Source organism: Vipera berus (assembly GCF_964194415.1).
Source record: "Vipera berus genome assembly, chromosome: Z".
Taxonomy (NCBI): Eukaryota; Metazoa; Chordata; class Lepidosauria; order Squamata; family Viperidae; genus Vipera; species Vipera berus.
Genome location: NC_138205.1, coordinates 43,760,135 through 43,779,458, shown reverse-complemented (window position 1 = coordinate 43,779,458; position 19,324 = coordinate 43,760,135). Strand labels below are relative to the sequence as shown.

At 39.4% G+C, this 19,324-nt stretch overlaps 3 protein-coding genes across 7 annotated transcripts in view; 1 reads left to right on the top strand and 2 right to left on the bottom strand.

Annotated features, from left to right (window-relative positions):
- The window catches only part of STARD3 (StAR related lipid transfer domain containing 3), a 37,251-nt gene extending 36,120 nt beyond the window's left edge, over positions 1-1,131 (bottom strand). For all 4 annotated transcript variants that reach the window (XR_014028712.1, XM_081346461.1, XM_081346460.1 and 1 more), the window contains exon 1: positions 941-1,131. The gene's annotated coding sequence lies outside the window, so the exon portion shown is untranslated. The remainder of the gene's footprint in view (positions 1-940) is intronic.
- Positions 1-19,324, top strand: part of MIEN1 (migration and invasion enhancer 1) — a 443,636-nt gene that overhangs the window by 205,950 nt on the left and 218,362 nt on the right. The gene's annotated exons all lie outside the window — the stretch shown is intronic.
- PPP1R1B (protein phosphatase 1 regulatory inhibitor subunit 1B) overlaps positions 3,263-19,324 on the bottom strand; it is a 90,603-nt gene continuing 74,541 nt past the window's right edge. The window contains exons 8-9 of the mRNA XM_081346470.1: positions 12,220-12,348; positions 3,263-11,055 (exon numbers count right to left, since the gene is read on the bottom strand). Coding sequence (XP_081202596.1) covers positions 10,952-11,055; positions 12,220-12,348 — 233 coding nt within the window. The 3' untranslated portion in view covers positions 3,263-10,951. The remainder of the gene's footprint in view (positions 11,056-12,219; positions 12,349-19,324) is intronic.

Genomic DNA, 19,324 nt, shown 5'->3' with positions numbered 1-19,324 from the left:
CCATAGTTTCAACTGAGAATCCTAGATCAAGCCAAATCCAAAAATGCTAAAGGATTTCAGGAAGCCTGGCACTGACAAATTAGCCATCAATACACACTCATAGATATAAACAATATCTACATACTGTGCAAAAGAGATAATTAACAAGCCAAAAAGGAAACAAAAAGACCAAAGCATCTTCCCACCAGCAATCAGCACCCAGAGCATAGATTAAACCACGATTAACATCAGACCAACAATCAAGTAAACAATACTCAAATCAAGGAACTGCCAAACAAGTTACCAGCCCAATCAAGAGCACCCCAAGTCCCTCCAATTCGCATCAACATTGAGAGAGCAAGCCCCTAAACATAAACTGAGAGCAAACCCTACTCCTTACTAGCACTGATGTTATCTAGTTTGGATAATGAAACGTCTGCAAACAAACAACCAAGCTCAGAGGGCACCAAGGATCCCACATTTTAACCCTGAGCTACAAATATTCTCCTTTATTGGAACATCTGTCCACCAATAGAGCACGACTCTGCAGGCATATCATGCGGTGGATTCTAGTTACACACTCTGCACAACCTACCTCACAGGATTGTTGGGGGGGAAATGGGAGGAGTAACAACCATGTATACTTCCTTAAGCTCCTGAAGAAAAGGTGGGCTATACATCAAACAGCAGCATGCATTTTTAAATCCATAGAACGCCGCTCTTCCCAATCTACTACCCTATACATGTGTTACCGCAGTTTTTAATACTGTTGTCCAAACTATATGGAAAGACAATACAGACTGGGAATTGATTTATATCGTGTTAGACGCATCAATCCCTTATAAAACGGTTTTTTTCAATTTCTCACCTTCCGTAACATTACAATAAGATACTGTAAAGCTTAAAAAGATTCTATATTATCTACGGAAAATTACCGCTGATTCTGTCCGCCCGGACTTACCTGAACAGCCGTTGTCTCAATTTCCCAACGAAAAGAGGAATCGAGAGAGAAAAAGGCGGAAGTTATCCCAATTTGAGTTGCATACTACTTCCGGTTACATGGTTAAATGTGACCACGCAAAAGCCGGAAGAGACCCCCTCCCGTCAGTTTCTATTACCCCAAAAGAGAAACAAAGGTGGGGCGGAGTCAAACATTGTAAACGGGCTGAGGGCGTGGGGCATGGAAGACAGAAGGACATTTCTACTGGCTAGGGCGGTGGGAAGAGGAAGGCACTTCCATTGGTTGAGAGCAAGTCGATTTGATTGGCTAAGAATAGAGAGGCGTAAATAACGGGGAAAATTGGTGATAAGAGCAAGAGCACCGATTGATTGGTGGCCAGTAACGGCATGCTCTTTGCTCAAAGCAGAACAATGCTAACCGAAGGAAGAAAAACAAATGCAAGAGTGACGATTGGCTGCTCCTGGGAAGAGGTGGAGTCTGGAACTTTTCCCGGAAAGGTTTTAAGTCTTGGGAGCACGTGCATGCAAGCACAGCGGGCGCGTGACCTGAATTTTTTTTGCTTACCGTTGATCTTTGTTTAAGATCAATGCATTCCACTTTTGAGTTAGCAAACAGTAAATCGCCTCGAAGAAAGCTGGTTATTGTTCTTCGTGACTTACCACTTTTATCACTGCCCAGGTTTTTCGTTCGTTTCCAATCTCAGCAGATGGCAGCACTTGACTCGCCTTCTGTGGGCTCGTTAGTATTTGGGTGAAAGGTCTCGTAAGAATCCCAGAACCATAGGTTAGCCCGGGAAGTGAGAAGAAATCCTGAAATAAAGCGGTGAGAAACCATTGCTGTAGCGCTGCCCAGAAACTATGGATCGGGATTGGAGCCCATCGCCTGGTTAGGGTTTTTAGTTTTTCGATGTCTTCCATTAAATGAGAGTGTAAAGGTCTTTGCTTTCTTTCTGTCAGAATTTTAAAGAATGATATGGTGACCTCGGTTGTTTCTCGAGTAAACGTTCAGGTCTTATAGAGATCTTAAGTATTCGTTTTCACCTGTTCACCTTGGTTGCCATTCTCCGAACCTGTTCCAATTTCTTCCAGTTAAAATAAGTGCCCAGGACTAGATGCAGCATGCAAGATGAGCATTATTATCCCCACTTTTTTTTATACAGAATATAACTTGAGACGCCTAATCCTCCTGTTTCACGTTTTCTTTACAATAACAGCCCAATAGGCAGGACTGGCCAAAGGAGACCTGGAATAACAGCGTCCTAGTTTCTAAGCCAGCATTTTAGCTGCTATACCACACTGGCTCTCAGCATCAATATGCCCAACAGAGAGGAATTATTACAGTAGAGCCAGTGATATGCAATTTATAGTTTTTTAGTTGTATCACACTGGTGGCTTACCAGTGTATATTTGATGTTTGTACAGGGTGCAGTTCCTAATGATTCCAAGTACAGAAATGTAAAGAAAGGAAACCACTTTATAGACATTTTCATTGGGATAACCACTAATTATGTTCCTTATTCAGATCCCAATAATCTCTCTTTGTGTGCATGGTTTTTTTTGTTTAAAAAATTGTATTTGATTATTGAGAACTGCATTTGATATTTTGGTGTCCAATTTGATGTAGTAGTTAAGGGATCAGGATAGAAACTTGGAGACCACGAATTCTATCCTTCCTTAAGCATGAAGGTGACTGAGTGACCTTGGGCCAGTCACACACACAGTCCTAGAAGGCAGGTAATGAGAAACCATTTCTGACTTTGTGCCAAGAAAACTACAGGGAGTTGGCCAACGGGTCACCAGGAGTCAACACTAGTTTGAAGGCACTCTTTTCTCCCTCCAAAAATGCCAAGTTTGGGAAGAACCTATTCAAAGTCTTTGAAATTGTTTTGTCTTTACTATCTTGAACAGTATGGGATCATTAATAAACTTGCGTACTTTGGTAATCATTCATAATTTCATACTTTGACTTTCCAATTTGAAAATTGTCAGTTTATTCCTATTCTGTTTTCTGTTCTTTGGTCAGTTAACAATAAAAATGCATGTCCTCCCATTTTATGATTGCTGAGTTTCTTTGCACCTATTGTGAATGGCCATTTATTTATTAGATTTTTATATCAAATTTTGGAATTCCAAGTACATGTTCTGTTTAATGTTGTAACAACTTTCAATCAATCTTTAGATGCTGACAGTTTGCAGTTATATTTAATAGCAGTGAACTGAATTAATTGCAGTTTTGTTAATTTAAATTTTTTCTTTATTCAGTTTCTTTCTGGTTTAAACAACAATAAAGCATTATTAAAGGTGTATCAAACATCAGGAAAGTTTTAAAGCTGTATCTTATTTCTGTGGAAGAGAGGCAATAATATTCATCATTTACGAAAAACCTTTTGGTTATGTCTGTTAGATTTCCTTTTTTAAAAAAGTGTTCTTTATGTTTAGAGCCTCCAGCAATAGGGCTTCTGTCCTTCATTTCTGGTGAAGGTGTTACTGGAAAATAAATACCCACATCTGCTTCCTGCCTCCCACAGCCATTTAAGATTTGTTTGGTTTTATTTATACCTGTGCCATGATTAAGCAAATATTTTCCCTCTAGTACTGTGTTTCCTCAGTATGGAGGGAGAGGAGCTGTTGTTCCTGAGTGGGAGGATAAAGAATTCTGGGAATTTAAAAGGAGATGCTGTGGGAAGTCAGCCCCGCAGAGAAGGAAATATTAAAAGGGCAGAAAAATATATTTTCTCAAAGAATCTTAAAAGAGGCAGAAAAGCATGCCCAGTTTTTCTTAATAGCCTCAGGTTTCCCTCCCTCAAGCAGAAACCAGTTCTATAGAAATGCAGATGTAAATAATCCAGGAAGGTTGGAAGCCCCCAGCTAGATTAGGAAGACAAAGATACTTAAACTCTACATACCCCACCCAAAGTCTAAGGCAGGATGTAATAGGATTAACTCACAGATGCCAAAGGGACACGGGTCAAAATACATGACACAAGAAATATAAAGCTTCAAAACAGGAACAGGAAACAACTCCAAACAAAAGGCTCCAGAGGGTATAAAAACCCACTCCCTACATGTGCTCAGCCCTTTCCCCCCTTTTCTGCCAGAGACATCTTCCTGTCTGGCTCTCTTCAATAAACTGCAACCTTCTTCCTAAAGCAGTCGCCATGTTTATTCCGAGCTTGGACTGAACCACGATGAAGACTTCTAACAGTGAATACTGCTAAGGGATGAAGTTTATTCCAGTAGTCCAGTTAAATCACACAGGCAACTATATTGAGCAACAGCCATATAAGAAGATGCTAGAAGTGATCAGTGAGAATGATAAAGGCATCATTTCATACTGCAGGGAGAAGGCATTAGTGAATCACTCTATCATGTTTTATCTCATCTTCAGGTGCTGTTTTTTATTTATTTTTACAGACAGCTGTGAAGATTTATGTTGACTGCTGCTCCAATTACAGTACACTCAACAGGAACAGTGTGAGCAGAAATCTTCATGATGAGGTTACTGTTGATAGGGTGATCTCACTGTTTTTCCCTCCTTATAAAAGAGGTCTAGCATTTCAGAGTCATGTGCATTACTGTTTCTGCAATGTGTGTAATGGGAACAATGTTGGAGAATGATTTTCACAGCTGTCTTACTCTCAGTATTCACCTTGCTGTTGCTCTTCCTTCAGGCCTACTTTTTAAAAAGATCTTTTATTTTAAAAAGAGAAAGCTAGTGCTTTCTGAAGAATTCTCACAAATGATGAACATGAATTTTAAAGAGGTCCAGCACCATTTTGCAAGAATAGCAAATACAAGTTAATAAGGCCTCTTAGAAATGGGCAATGGCATGTGGAAGTCACGCATGTATCTTCTTAGCCCAGCAACACAAATCAAAGTAGCCTTAGAGCAGGCATGTCAAACTTGCTAGGTCATGGGACTTTTCCCCCATTGCTGGCCATGGGGTGGGTGTGCTTTCGGTGTGATGCATCTGGCCTGTGAGCCGGCAGTTTAACATTCCTACCTTAGAGGATAAATGCTCAATAACTGGAGTGGAGAATATATAAAGCAACTGAACATGGCCAGTAGAAGTTGGGTTGACTTTCTACTTGATGAAATTCCAACATTTGGATAACATTCTATCCTCAAAATCTTGCCATTGCATCCTATTGCACAACAAACTACTTGAGGATAAGCCACAATGAGCTGCATAATTCTGGATAGAAAGGGCTACATTAAGAAAAGCAAGGCTGAAACAGTGAAGATGTCTGAAAACAGCCATTGTATTGTATCCTCAAGTGGGGTGGGTGCCAAGAGCCAGCTGTGTTTACTTATTTCCTTGTAGAAGGCCAGTTGGCTGGTTGTAAGTTGTTTTCTGACAATAAGAATGTTTCTTGCTGTAGACATAGTCTCATCTGGGATCTAGCTTGAAGAAGACAGTTTCTGTAGTTACACAAAGATACCCCTGTTCATGGAGGGGAGAGTGAAGGAGTGATGAGGATGATTAGATAGGAGAATTCCCAAATTTTCTATAAGTCCTACACAGTCCTACAAAATCAGTAACTTAAGTAGGGGAAAACAAGGATGTTAGTTTTAAGAAATGTGAAAAAATGTTTCAGAGCGTAATTGGTGTAGTAGTACAAATCAAATAAGCAAATTCCTTAGTTAAGTACAGAGCAATGTTTTGCTTCAAGAATTCTGAAAATATGAATTTCCATCAATGGCTTTTTCTGTTTCAGGAAATCATTTGTACGCCTTTAATACACTGAAAATAATCAGCTACTCATAATTTTGCTCCATTCGTGCAAGAAAAGCTTTGAAACCTAATTTTTAAACACACCAGACATGATTGAGGGAAATAAACAGTTGTAAGTATATAAGATTAGAAATATATATTATAAAACATATAATTAGAAAAGGGTACAGGCAACCTACATTTATTTAGATTATTTATTTATTTAGGCTTTTATGTGCTTCAATCCACAGACACAGCAAATTCTCACTTTTAGTAATTTATTTAAAAATAATAATGCTTAATAATCAAACCACCACAAAATCAATAGTATATAAGTATCACAATTATAACTTTACCCATCTAGCTCTCTGATGCCTCCTTTCAATCTTAGAATAATACCCTTATACCCCAAACACTCTGGAAGAGCCAGGTTTTAATAGCTCACTAAAATTCTGGTAGAAAGGGCTGTTTCTAGGGCTAAGCTGTTTCAGAGAAAAGACTGTAATGAAGATGTGAAGTGACAAGGACATAAGTGACACAACTGGAGCATACGTTGAACCTGTGCAAAAGCTTTCCTGACCATTATTTTCAACTTTATTTCCAGCAGGAGTTGTGAATTCGGGAATACCTTCAGATTATTTGCCTATTCTCTGTGAGTGTGCAGAACCCCAATTTGAGTCAAAGATGGGCAGCACTCAGAGCCCTCTCTGTGGGCATGCGTGCCGTTGCCCCAGCCCTGCCTCCCCCGATGCCCCCCTCCTCACCAGCAGCCCACACAGAGGAGAGTTGTCCCTGGGTGCGGCCCATGTGGAGTAGCACAGCCAAGGACATGGCAGTTGGGCAGGAGGGACAAGGCTCCGCCCACACACCCTGTCGTGCGCAGATGATGCTGTGGGGCACAGGCATTGGGCGTGGCTGTCATGGCGCTGCAGAGCTGCCTGGGGCGATCTGTGGTGGGCCATGGAGGTGGTGGGTGGCCCTGTGGGCGGGTAAGGCACAGGGTGGGGTGGGCAGGGGGTGGGGTGGTTTTGGGGCACTCGGTCTCTAAAAGGTTCGCCATCACTGCTCTAGAACCTGAAGGCCACCATTTTTCAGTTCTCATAAACAATCCAGCAGGATATCATAATTGATGTATCAAGAGTCATGGAAGTCAGCCAAAGAAGGTGGCACTACTCCTTACAATCCCCACAAAGGTGATCCACAACCATCTTTACCCCAGCCTGAATCCTAATTAACGGCATCCAGATAATCTGTTTCATCCATAGCTCTCATTAACTACTGGTTCTTTACCTTCTCAGCCATCTTTCCAAGAAAGGGAAAATTGCAGACAGCGTGTTAGTTACTCCATAAAGCTGGATAAAAGGATGGCTTCTTAAGGATGGGTGCACTGTTACTTTCTTCAAGGAAAGTAATACCATCCTCTCTACCAAAGAAATATTCACCAGAGCTCTAACCTTCCCCCCCATCACCTTTCTCACTATTTTCATGAGGGAAATACACACAGATCACAGTGCTAGTATTACAGAGCAGGGCTTTTCAACCAGTGGTATGGGTACTATCTGTCGTACATTGGCACCTGGTAGGTAGTACGCTACCATCCTAGAAAAGTAGCGGGGGAGGGGAATGAGCTGAATCAGTGGCAGCACTGCACAAGCCTGAGCGAGAGACGGCTGGAGCTGCAGGGCTGTCAGGGCTCAGCGGAAGCGCCAGATCAGCGCCAGGCTCCAGCTGGAGCTCTGCGCTGATCCTGGTGCTTCTGCTGAGTCTGAAAGAAGTGCCAATCAACTGGAATGTTGCAGCATCCCCAGGGTCTTGTGATTTACATTCAGAAGCTTGGCAACTGATTCATATTTATGATGGTCACAGTGTCCCAGGGTCATGTGAAGTGTCCAAAACCTGCTACAATCACCCAGCAGAGGGCGGGAAATAAAAACCAAACACCCCCCCACCCCACCCCCTCTGCCAATCCTCAACAGAAATGCTCACAACAATAAAAACCTTGGACAGGAGGAAGAGCGCCGCTGGGTGGGCAGGCAGGTGACTTGCTTGGCTGTGGCTTGGGGGTTACTTTTTTCATTGCCATTGTAACTTCGAACAGTCACTAAGCAAACTGTTGTAAGTCAAGGACCACCTGTACTTTATCACTTTTTCTCTCTTTTTTTTGGTCATCAAGTTTTTGACACCTTGCTAGGCAACTTGTGGTACTCGGATGTTGCCATATCCTAAAAGTGGTACAATGGGTGAAAAGGTTGAAAAGCCCTGTTATAGAGAACCTGTTCCACTTCCCTGAAAACTATAGACATATCTCATAGCTTCATTAAAATATCTAATTTGAAGTCCCATATAGATATTGACTGCAGGAAATGATACAGCACATTTGGAGGGCACTAAACTGGATCTTGACAACAACAAAGCTTGGGGAGATGATGGTATTCCAGTGGAACTATTTAAAAATTTAAAAGGCGATGCTGTTAAAGTACAGCATTTAATATGTCAGTAAATTTTGAAAACTCAACAATGGCCATAGGATTGGAAAAGGTCAGTTTACATTCCAATCCCAAAGAAGGGCATTGCCGAAGAATGTTCCATTGCACTGTACAATTGTACTCATTTCACACACTAGCAAAGCCATGCTCAAAATCCTACAAACTAGGCTTCAGCAATATGTGAGCCAAGAACTATCAAAAGTTCAAGTTGGGTTTCGAAGAGGCAGAGGAACTAGAGATCAAATTGCCAACATTCACTGGATTATGGAGAAAGCAAGAGAGTTCCAGAAAAACATATGCTTCATTGACTATGCTAAATCCTTTGATTGCGTACATCACAATAAACAAGAAGCAACAGTTAGAACCAGACATGAAACAAACTAATTGGTTCAAAATAGGAAAGAAGTATAACAAGGCTGTATATCATCAGCCTACTTAATTAACGTATATGGAAAGCACCTCATGCAAAATATTTGGCTGGGTGAATTACAAGCGTGCTGGGAAAAATACCAACAACCTCAGATATGTAGACAATACCACTTATGGCAGAAAGTGAAGAAGAACTAAAGAGCTTCTTGATGAAGGTGAAAGAGGAGAGTGCAAAAGTTGGCTTAAAACTCAACATTACAAAAACTAAGATCATAGCATCTGGTCCCCTCACTTCCTGGCAAATAGAAGGAGAAGAAATGGAAGCAGTGATAGACTTTATTTGTTGAGCTTCAAGATCTCTGCAGAAAAGCAATTGCAATCATGAAATTAAAAGATGCTTACTCCTTGGAAGAAAGCTATGGCAAACCTAGACAGCATATTAAAAAGCAGAGACATCACCTTACCAACAGGTCTGTATAGTCAAAGCTATTGTTTTCTGAGTTGTAATGTATGGCTATAAGAGTTGTACCATAAGGAAAGCTGAGCACTGAAGAGTTGATGCTTTCAAATTGTGTTAGAGAAGACTCTTGAGAATCCTGTGGATCCCAAGGAGATCAAATCAGTCAAACCTAAAGGAAACCAATCCTGACTATTATTTGGAAGGAAAGATACTGTAGCTTAAATGCAAATACTTTGGCCACCAAAATGAGAATAGAGCACTCAATGAAGAAGACCCTGAAAGATGGAAAGCAAAAGGAGAAGGGGATGGCAGAGGATGAGATGATTAGATAGTGTCATTGACACAGTGGGCATGAGTTTGGGTAGACTCAGGAAGATAGTGGAGGACAGGGGGCCCTTGGATGCTGTGGTCCATGTGGTCATGAAGAGTTGGACATGACTTAGTGACTGATTAACAACAAGAACAAAAAACTGGATCTTAAACTGCATTAAAAAGTGTCCTATGAAGAGGAGAGGTAGACTGTAATAACTTTACTAACTGCAGATTAAAGTCATGAAGTTTGAAGCAGCATAGAAGTTGAAGTAATACATAAATGAACAATTAAGTAAGCAAACTTTTGCTGATTTCTTGATTTCTATACTGCAAAACTCAATCTTGAATATTTGACAACTGATTTGCTTGGGCTGTTTTTAGAAGCCAAAATTGAGGTTTTCCTGGGGATAAACATTGGAAGACTCATAATGGATCCATCCTTCCCACCCTTCCAAATTTGTCCTAATGTTTTTATATTCCTACTGCCAATGAACTTTGGTTTATGTATATAGAGATTGTTTGCAGAAAGTCAACTCCACAAAACCATGAAACTTTTCCTTCTGTAGTTCCTGGCTAATACATTAAGAAAGAACTAACTTAAACTTTCATTGTTGGCTCTTCCCTCCATAACATACTCTTTAAATGCAGTATTTATTTACAAAGCTTTAATAGAGAAGAGAAACATGGAACGACATTGCCCAATACACAGGGAGGAAAGAGTGGAAGAAAGGAAAGAAGGAAGGAAGAAGGAAGATTCAAGTATTCAATGATTAAATCTTGAATTACGGCTTTTTGAGCATTGAATGTTACAATGGATGTGGGAGATAGAGGTTAAAGATCTTTCTCTAGCTTATTCAGCTGTACCCAGCTATAAATTCTACTTGCTGAAATACCAAATTTTCACATTTGATTTTTAGAAATTAAATGGCAATATTTTTAGAAAAGAAGTGCTGCCAGACAAGGAATTTATTGTGCAATCAATCTCCTTGATGAAATTTTACATGGTTTATATAGGCCATTGCTTCCAGTTACTGGATAATATCATTTCTGTTTCTCCCTCCCATCAACACACAATAGTTTCTATTTTTAAATAATGAAAAATAACATAGCTCTATAATACTTTTTTATTACTAGAACAAGGCTTTATCTGTCTGGAAGCACCTCAGTAAACTGATTTCCTTAGGTAATTATTAATATTACAAACCATGGTCATATAATCATCAGGTCTGGATGGGTGAGCAGAAACATTAAAAAAAACTCAATAATGATCATGCTAGATCTCACCAAATGAGCATCTAGTCCAGGGTTGAAGGTCAAACAATGACTGTGTGGATGGCCTCCTTCCTCCCCTTGCAGTGAAATCTACTGGCAAGGCCCAATAAAAATAGCCATCCTGCCACATGTCCACAATAGCAGGCCATCAGAGATATCTTGCCTTTGAATGTGAAGGTTCATTTCTAGGCAGCTTCCCATTCACCTTTCTTCCCTTCAACCCTTCTATAGAATAATTCACTGAACATAACCAAACACTGCCAAATAGATACAAATTCAGAACAGAAAAGAGAGTTAGAGGAAAAATAGTTGTTAAAGGAAGTACTCCAATTGGTCTTGTGAAAAATGAGAGATTGCCATCCACAAGATATCTCCCCAAACTATTCTTCACTTCCAGTGCTAGGTTGTGGTGTGGATGGGGGGTGGAGAAGAACGGTTTTCCAGTTTAGCAGCACAGGGAGGTCTTTCTTTCCAGTCAGAGTGACTCTGTTCCATGTCATGATCTATGAAGCAAAGAGAAGAAAGATCAGGAAGAGGCAAAATTTGCTTTAAAACTATTATTTCAAATCAATGTAAATGTGGTTTATGGGAATCCAAGTTTTGTAAAAGTGTGAAAGTATTCCTTTTTTTAAAAAAGAGGGTTACAATTTCCAGGATTTTTATTTGAGAATCACAGCAGAAAAGTAAATTGGGAGGATGAAGAAGCTAGTTCACCGGATCCAGGCGGAGAGGGATGAAATTATTGTCGTGCATAATTCCAACCAAAATCAGATTTCTCTTTTCCCCCACCCTCAAATTCCCACCCAAACCAATATAAATTGCATTTCCTAGACTACCTTATATCTTTAAAAGGATTGCATTAATAAAGAGAACACGTTTGAAAAGGAAATAGTTCCAGACAGCCAAATAATTGAGTCAATTTCTCTATTAGAAGGAAAATGCCATATTAATGTATCCTATAAAGCAGGGGTGTCAAACTCAATTTCATTGAGGGCCGCATCAGCATTGCGGTTGCCCTCAAGGGGCCGGGTGGGTATGGCCAGGGTGGGCGTGGCCTACTGGGTGGGCATGGCTAGAGTGTGTATGGCCTACTGGGTGGGCGTGGCCAGCTCTACATCGTTCGCATCAAGGGTGCCTATGGGGGCCTGGGCAAGAGTGGGACAGATCTGGGGGTCTCTGGGCCAGGGCCAAGGCAGAGGGGGCCGTTCCCTCACTGTTTACAGGATGGCTTCGGGGGCCACATGAAACCACTTTGCGGGCCGGATCCGGGCCCTGGGCCTTGTGTTTGACATGTCTGCTATAAAGGAATATATATTTGCTCTTAAGAGTTCATAGCCATAGAGTCACAAGCTTGGCTTCAGAGAATGATTAGGGGGTTTGCATCTATAATTCTTCAGAAAAGCCCTCTTTCCTTATGAGCAGACACGGCCCTAGAACTGCATCTGTTTCTCAGTCTCCTTGGCTTTAAGACTCATAAAAACAAAGAACTGAATAACTTATCCTTCCATCAAGCAAAAATGGAAATAATAGAGAATCCCTTCATAAGAAAAAAAAAACCATACAATCGGGTTCTTTGCAAAAGAAGAAATGCAATAAAGTGCAGAAAAAGAGAAAGCCTAACGTTGTGCTCTTTAGCAAGCATTGCATCCAAGGCCCAGCTTCGTTACCTGTTAATGTTGGATCTCCCTCTTCCTGTTTCACATTTGCCTCCTCTTCCAGGGCATCCCCATCTTCTGACTTCTCTGATCCAGTAGGGACCTCCTCAACAGATCCTGCAAAGGATACTTTCTGCCCACCTAAAGAGACCAGACTTCATTGTCACAAAAAAGAAAAGGAAAAAAAAAGCTCCTGCTCCTTCAGAAAGCTTAGGGTTACACTCAATACATATTTGCACTTCATCGTGATCCAATCCCAGAGATAAACCACCCCCCTTCTGTTCGAAAGGTAAGCCCTTAAAACATTTACTGAAATTCCACGAAAGCAACATGCATACTTCTGAAAGCTCAAAGAGCTTTTGTCTGTATTTGAGGATGTTTATATTAGTCCTTTATTATAGTATTTAATCTAACCTTCATATAAGGTCTGTTATTCTCATCTTCATACAGGTAGTCCTCATTTATCAACTATTCCCAGTTACAATGGTGAAAGAAAAGTAACTTTGTGATCAATCCTTGCATTTAGGACTTTTGCAGGTGTTTAAGACAAGGAAAGCTGAGCTAAAGTCGAAAAATTGTGATGTTTCACTTAGCAACTGCTTCGTTTAAGGACCAAGGTGCTGATCCCAATTGTGGTTGCTAAATGAAGACTGTCTGTAATTGATTCAGTGATTCAGAAACTGAATAGATAATAGATAATCTATTGTTAGACTACTTCAAAAAGTGGCAGAAATAGGGGAGTATTTCAAGGTGAAACAGAAGGCACATAGCAACTTGGCTGTGGTCCATTTATGGTTTCAAAATCAGCAAATCCTAGCAATGATACAAAACACATTGTGACGACAGGGCAGTGAAGCTAGCTAATGCAAACTAGTTGTTCTGGCCTGTCTCCTTTATTCACATGCATTCACAACACACACACACACACACACACATACACACACATACTGTACATATTTAAATTCAAGAAGTAGCACTTCACACAACATAGTCTCAGCAGGTCTCTTTTTCCACCTGTATTTTCTGCAGCCATCTTTCCATAGGGATGCGGTTTCCATCTGGGAACCCTCAGTAATGTGCTGAATAATTTGTTCTTTGTTAAGTTACTGATTAAAGTGGGAACATGGAAATGATTGTAATAATGGGATTTACACAACAGATTGTCACCAACAAAAGTGAGAATAAGACTGCCTGCATTATCCTTAATTTTTTAATGCAATATAAACTGCCAAAAGGAAAACGTGTACAGAATGACAAGACTCAATGAGATGCCCAAACTTGAGAGATTGGAAAAGTATTGTTCTCACCCATTAATATTCTCCATGTGGAATGTCTTGTCAATATGACAAATTCTTTTGATTCTATAATGAACAGAACTTTCAGACTTTATACAATAGTAGAATTGTTGCAAGCAGGAGCTTGCAATTGCTCAGAGAAGCAGTTATTGACAGACATTCCTGGCAAAATGATGTCCCTTGGGTCACAAAGAAGTGAATGAATGACTGAACAACTACTTCTACTTACATATCTGATTAATCTTTCTTTCTCAACAAGACTTTGATTCTGACCATTGCAGTTCTGACCTTATCTGGATAGGAATTCAGACTTGATCGCCAATCCTTTTTTCAATTTGCCTCTGTTTGATGTAATTGCTATTTAATGCCAATAGGGGTGGGGGGGGGTAGAGGAAGAAAAAAAAACAGACCCAGGAAACTACAGACCAGTCAGCCTAACATTAATACCTGGGAAGATACTGGAAAAATAATCAAAAAAGAGATCTGTGAACATCTAGAAATAAATAAAGTTATAAGTAGAAGCCAGCATGGGTTTTTTTAAAAAAACAGATCATGCAAACAAATCTTATTTCATTCTTTGACAAACTGACTAAATTAGCAGACCAGCAAAATGCTGTGGACATAGTATATTTAGACTTCAGCAAAGCATTTGACAAAGTAGACCACAACTACTTCTCGGTAAGCTAGAAAAATGTGGGATAGACAGTATCACTACCAGATGGATTTTTAACTGGCTGACAAACCGTACTCAATGAGGAGTCCTTAATGCTACTACATCTCTACATGGAGGGAAGTAAGCAGTGGGGACCATAAGGCTCTGTCTTAGGCCCAGTACTCTTCAATATCTTTGTAAATGACTTAGATGAGGGAATAGAAGGTGAACTCCTCAGATTTGCAGATGACACTAAGCTGGCAGGAATAGTCAACACCCCAGAAGACAAGCTCAAAAATATCTTGACAGACTTGAACAATAGGCCCTAGCCAACAAAATGAAATTTAATGTGGAGAAAAGCAAGGTTTTACTCTTGGGCAGCAAAAACCAAAAGTACAAGTACAGATTAGGCGAAACCTGGCTCAAAAACAGTAACTGTGAGAGGGACTTGGAGTCCTAGTGGACGATCGCTGAAACATGAATCAGCAGTGTGCAGCTGCCGCTGCCGCCAAAAAAGCTAATACCATCTTTGCTTGTATAAACAGAGGCATAGAATCAAAATCACATGAAGTATTAGTACCACTGCATCCAGTTTTGGTCACCACATTTCAAAAAAGTTGTTGAGACTTTGGAAAAAGTACAAAGAAGAGCAACTAAGATGATTAAATCCTTGGAGACTAAAACAAATGAAGAACGGTTGCATGATTTGGGTTTGGTTAGTCTAGAGAAAGAAAGAACTGGGGGGGGACACATGATAGCAGTATTCCAGTATTTGAGAGGCTGCCAGAAAGAGGGGGGGGGTCAATTTATTTTCCAAAGCACCAGAAGACAGGACAAGAAACAATGGATAGAAACTAATCAAGGAGAGAAGCAACCTGGAATTAAGGAGAAACCTCCTAACAGTGAGGACAATTAACCAGTGGAACAGCTTGCCTTCAGAGGTTGTGGATGCTTCATCATGGAACTTTTTAAGAAGAGACTGGACAGTAACTTGTCTGAAATGGTATAGGATATCCTGCTTGAGCAGGGGGCTGGACTAGAAGACCTTCAAGGTTCCTTCCAGATCTATTCTGATTCTGATTTTTGTAATTTTGCCAATTGTACAATAAAGGATTCTTGGAATATTTTAGAATTGTGGTGGAGTGGAAAAGTTAGAGCACTTTTTAAAAACATGCTGTAGGCTTTAATTCTTAATATCTATAATTAAATATTTTATAATGTAATGTATTTTTATCATGATATCTTTTTACTTTGTTTGATGCTGTAGGAAATCCATTTTAGCTTGGTGTAGTTATGCCCAAAATATTGTTCTTCGGAGATTATCCTCTATTCTTTGTGAAGTTCAATCTGTTTTTCTTTGTGTGTCTTATGCATTTTCTCTAGCATAAAATGCATGTGGACAAACACTTAAACATCATGCAATTCCTAGGCTTCCCAGCCTGGTGCCTTGCAATGAAATGGGATCACAACAATTACTCAATTCCATGCAAATATGACTTTTACAAAAAAATTGGAGGGCCTATTGTACATGATCTGCCACTTGATATACTGAAGCTGCTGAATTCTGTTGGAATTGTTATCGTCAGTAAAAATAACCTTGTTTCTTGGCCTGGATGACAGGAATTCATGGAGCATACAGCAAGCCATCAAAAGCCCTCACCGATAGTGAAGAGAGTGGTGATTGTGATCTATAGCATGGAACTACAATATCACAAGCATCTCCCAATTTTTATGTATAAACTATTGGAGAGTAAGCAATTGCTCTATTTGGTGCATTGCTTTCTATGACATTAATCAAAACACCAGCTGCACTTGCTGACAGTTAAGCCATAAAATGCATTTCAGGGAACCTTATTGCAATTCAATTGACTCAAATGTTCTCTCTGCAAAAGCCAGAGAATTTGATGGATAATGGCATGGGGACTTGAAGGATTTCAGGAATGCTGAATTGATATTATATTATATTATATTATATTAATGAAGGATGGAGAACCAGTTCGGTGTAGTGATTTAAGGCATCAGGCTAGAAACCAAGAACTTGTGAGCTACTCCTGCCTTAGGCACAAAGCGTAAGTAGACCTCTCTCTCAGCCCTGGGAAGAAAGCAATGGCAAATCCCTTCCCAAATCATGCCAAGAAAACTGCATTTGTCCAGGCAGTCACCAGGAGTCAAGGCTAATTCAAAGGGATGCACACACTGCACACACACACACACACACACACACACACACACACAAACACACACACGGGGGAGGACAGTCACAGTGTTTGTCCATCTACATATTGTTTCCCACATGCGCACATAAAGAGATTATATGTATCGTCCTGTCATATAAATAATACAAACTACAAATCAATGCCTTCCAAATATGTTGGTTTCTGAGGAGATTATGAGAATCAGTCCAATACACCTGGGGGTACCCAGACTAACGCATAACTTATAAGATGCATGGAAAGGTTAATTTATAACTTACAAGATGCATGTTGTAAGAATCCAACACCCAGATAGTTCACATTCTGCAGTGCAGAAGCTGAATTCTATGACCTACATAAATTATGCAAATTAAGCAATGCTACATATATTTACTTTGCATAATATTACATTTGTCTGTCATATGGAATCAGTTAGGAATATGGTAGAATCATACAATCATCACATGTTCAAGTAGTAAACTCAAGTATAAAGTTCAGACACATTGCTTTTTTAAAAAAAGTTCAGCTGTTCAGTTTAAAATAGAAATAGTTTTGCTTAAAAACATGTATTAGATTGTGGACTGTGACAAGATTATATAGTAAACATACTATATATACTCATAGACAAATCTACAATTGTAGGTGCCAAAATATACCCTCCAAAACTGGATTGAGTTTATGTATGAGTATATATAATAATTCTGGTCCCTATATGTTCCATATATACTTGCTTGTAAGCCATTCATAGATAAGCCATCATAGATAAGCCCTTGAATTTTTAACCAAAATATCACAAAAAAATGGACAAATTGCATATAAGCCAATTGTGAGCATTAAAACATACAAACATTTTGAGAGCTTGGCTTATCTGTGGGTAATACATTTTTCATACTATGTTAATAAAAAAAATTGAAGGTCAGCTTATCTAAGGATAACGATATGCATACTGTTCTACAGTGATAATTATTCTAAATGTTATAATTATTCTAAAATCTTGTTTTCAGCAGACAAAAAATATTCCTTTGTAACTTAAGGATAAAACTTTTATTTTTTGTGTCCGGGGATGCATTTGTTAAAATCTCAGGCCCAGCAGCCTTAGCAGATCAACATGTAAGCCCTACTCTGGGATCTTTGTAGAGATGGCTGCTCATAGAGGCTGTTGTGACAAGTCTTCTTTGCCCTCCAAACATCCTACTCATTTAACCCTACTGGTATTCTGGCTAACGTTTTCAGAGGATGCATGTAGAAATTAAAGTCTTTATTTGAGGGGAGTTGAGCCACAGAATGGAGATATTCTTTCTGATTTTTGCAATCACATGCTTGCTTGGAGCCCTCACTGGAATCTTCTTCAGCTGAGGAAAATATTTTGATAGAAAGTACATAGCTTGCAAGATACGTTTCTGGATGTGGTTTCTACCATTTCCTTTAGATAACTATGTTAGCATAAGTGTTTGGATTCTTCTCAAAGAACAATATTTTTTTCTGTTTTATTCATTTCTTCATTTTTTCCCTTGTCTCTTCTCATTGTTATTGTATACTTTTTATTAAAATCCATTTACTCTGAATTGTGATGGTATGACTTTAGAATATTCTCAATATTTTCGAAGTGTTGAAATGTCAAAGAAAAAAAGAGTTCATACTCTTTGTCATTGGACTAGAAGCCTAGGGCTTGGTTGTTGGATGCAGGATCTCACTCATCTGTCATTTCAGCAGAGTGACACTTGAATGCCACTGACTTCTCCTTAAGGCACTTCCAGGGCTGAGGTAGAATCCAAGAGTTGGTTTCAGATGGAGAAATCTCACATCCAATGGGGTTGGCATAAAGTGCCCTTGATTTCTTAGTCTTGTTTCTTCAAGATCAAAATCTATCCGGGTTCTCTAGGATCAAAAATCTGCTAGTAGTCTTAACGGATTTACAAGCAATACGTATGAAGAAAACTATCACATTAAAATTTTTTGGTCAGAATGCTTAGGGCTTAAATCCTATGATGTTTATAGACACATACCCAAACCTAGAAACTCTTCCTTTATTCAATCATAATTGTGCCATTATTTTTATTTTTCCACTGTGCCTACAATGGCAGGGAGAAATTTCTGTCACAATTTTGAAGATTCCAGTCCAGTCATTCTATTAGATTCTCATTTATATTGCCATCACCATTAACTCCAGTATTAAGCCCCATGGCCAGGAGTTCTATGTTGAACTTACTTTTCTGTCTACCGAAAGAGTCTCCCAAGTCATCTCTCACTATGCTGATGACTCCTCTGCTTGTGAAGACCTTTTATGCATTGCAGAGATCTGCATGATTATTACTAGACTTGTGTGATTATCACCAACCATCATTATCACCCAATGACCAGATAAAGATAACCAGATTAAATAGCTACTGTATATTTCATTTCTTTCTGAATTTTGAACCATCAGCATATCCGTTCAACTTTCTCCCTGAGAATATTACATCCTGCACAAGACAGTTTTTACAGCTTCCAGAGATGTTAACGCCTGAATGTCATAAAGTGAATTCATCAATAAATCTATAGAAGCTATACAGTTACATCTCCCCTTTTTCTATATGCTCTCATACTTTGCGGTTTATAGCTTTAGAGATTATATTAGCTACTGACCATTAGGAGGCACTACACAACAAGGTTTTTCCCCCCTATTGGGACAATTCAGGCACTGTATAGAGAATACCTATGACTGAAAAGTACTAATAAGGTCAAAATGGTTGTGTAGTATCTCCTACAAGTTAGCAGCCAATATAACATCTAAACAACTCTATATATTCCAGTTTATCAACATCAACTCTTAAGTAATAGTAGTCATCATTATATTCCAGCTTTCCTTCAGTTTGTAAGAAAAAAAAACATGTGGCAGCTTTCTGATGATGTACTAACAACCTTGAAAAAGCAAGGAAATTTGTATCAGGTCCAAATGGGGGAGGGGAGATTGCCAGTTTTTTATTTTCAACATGTTC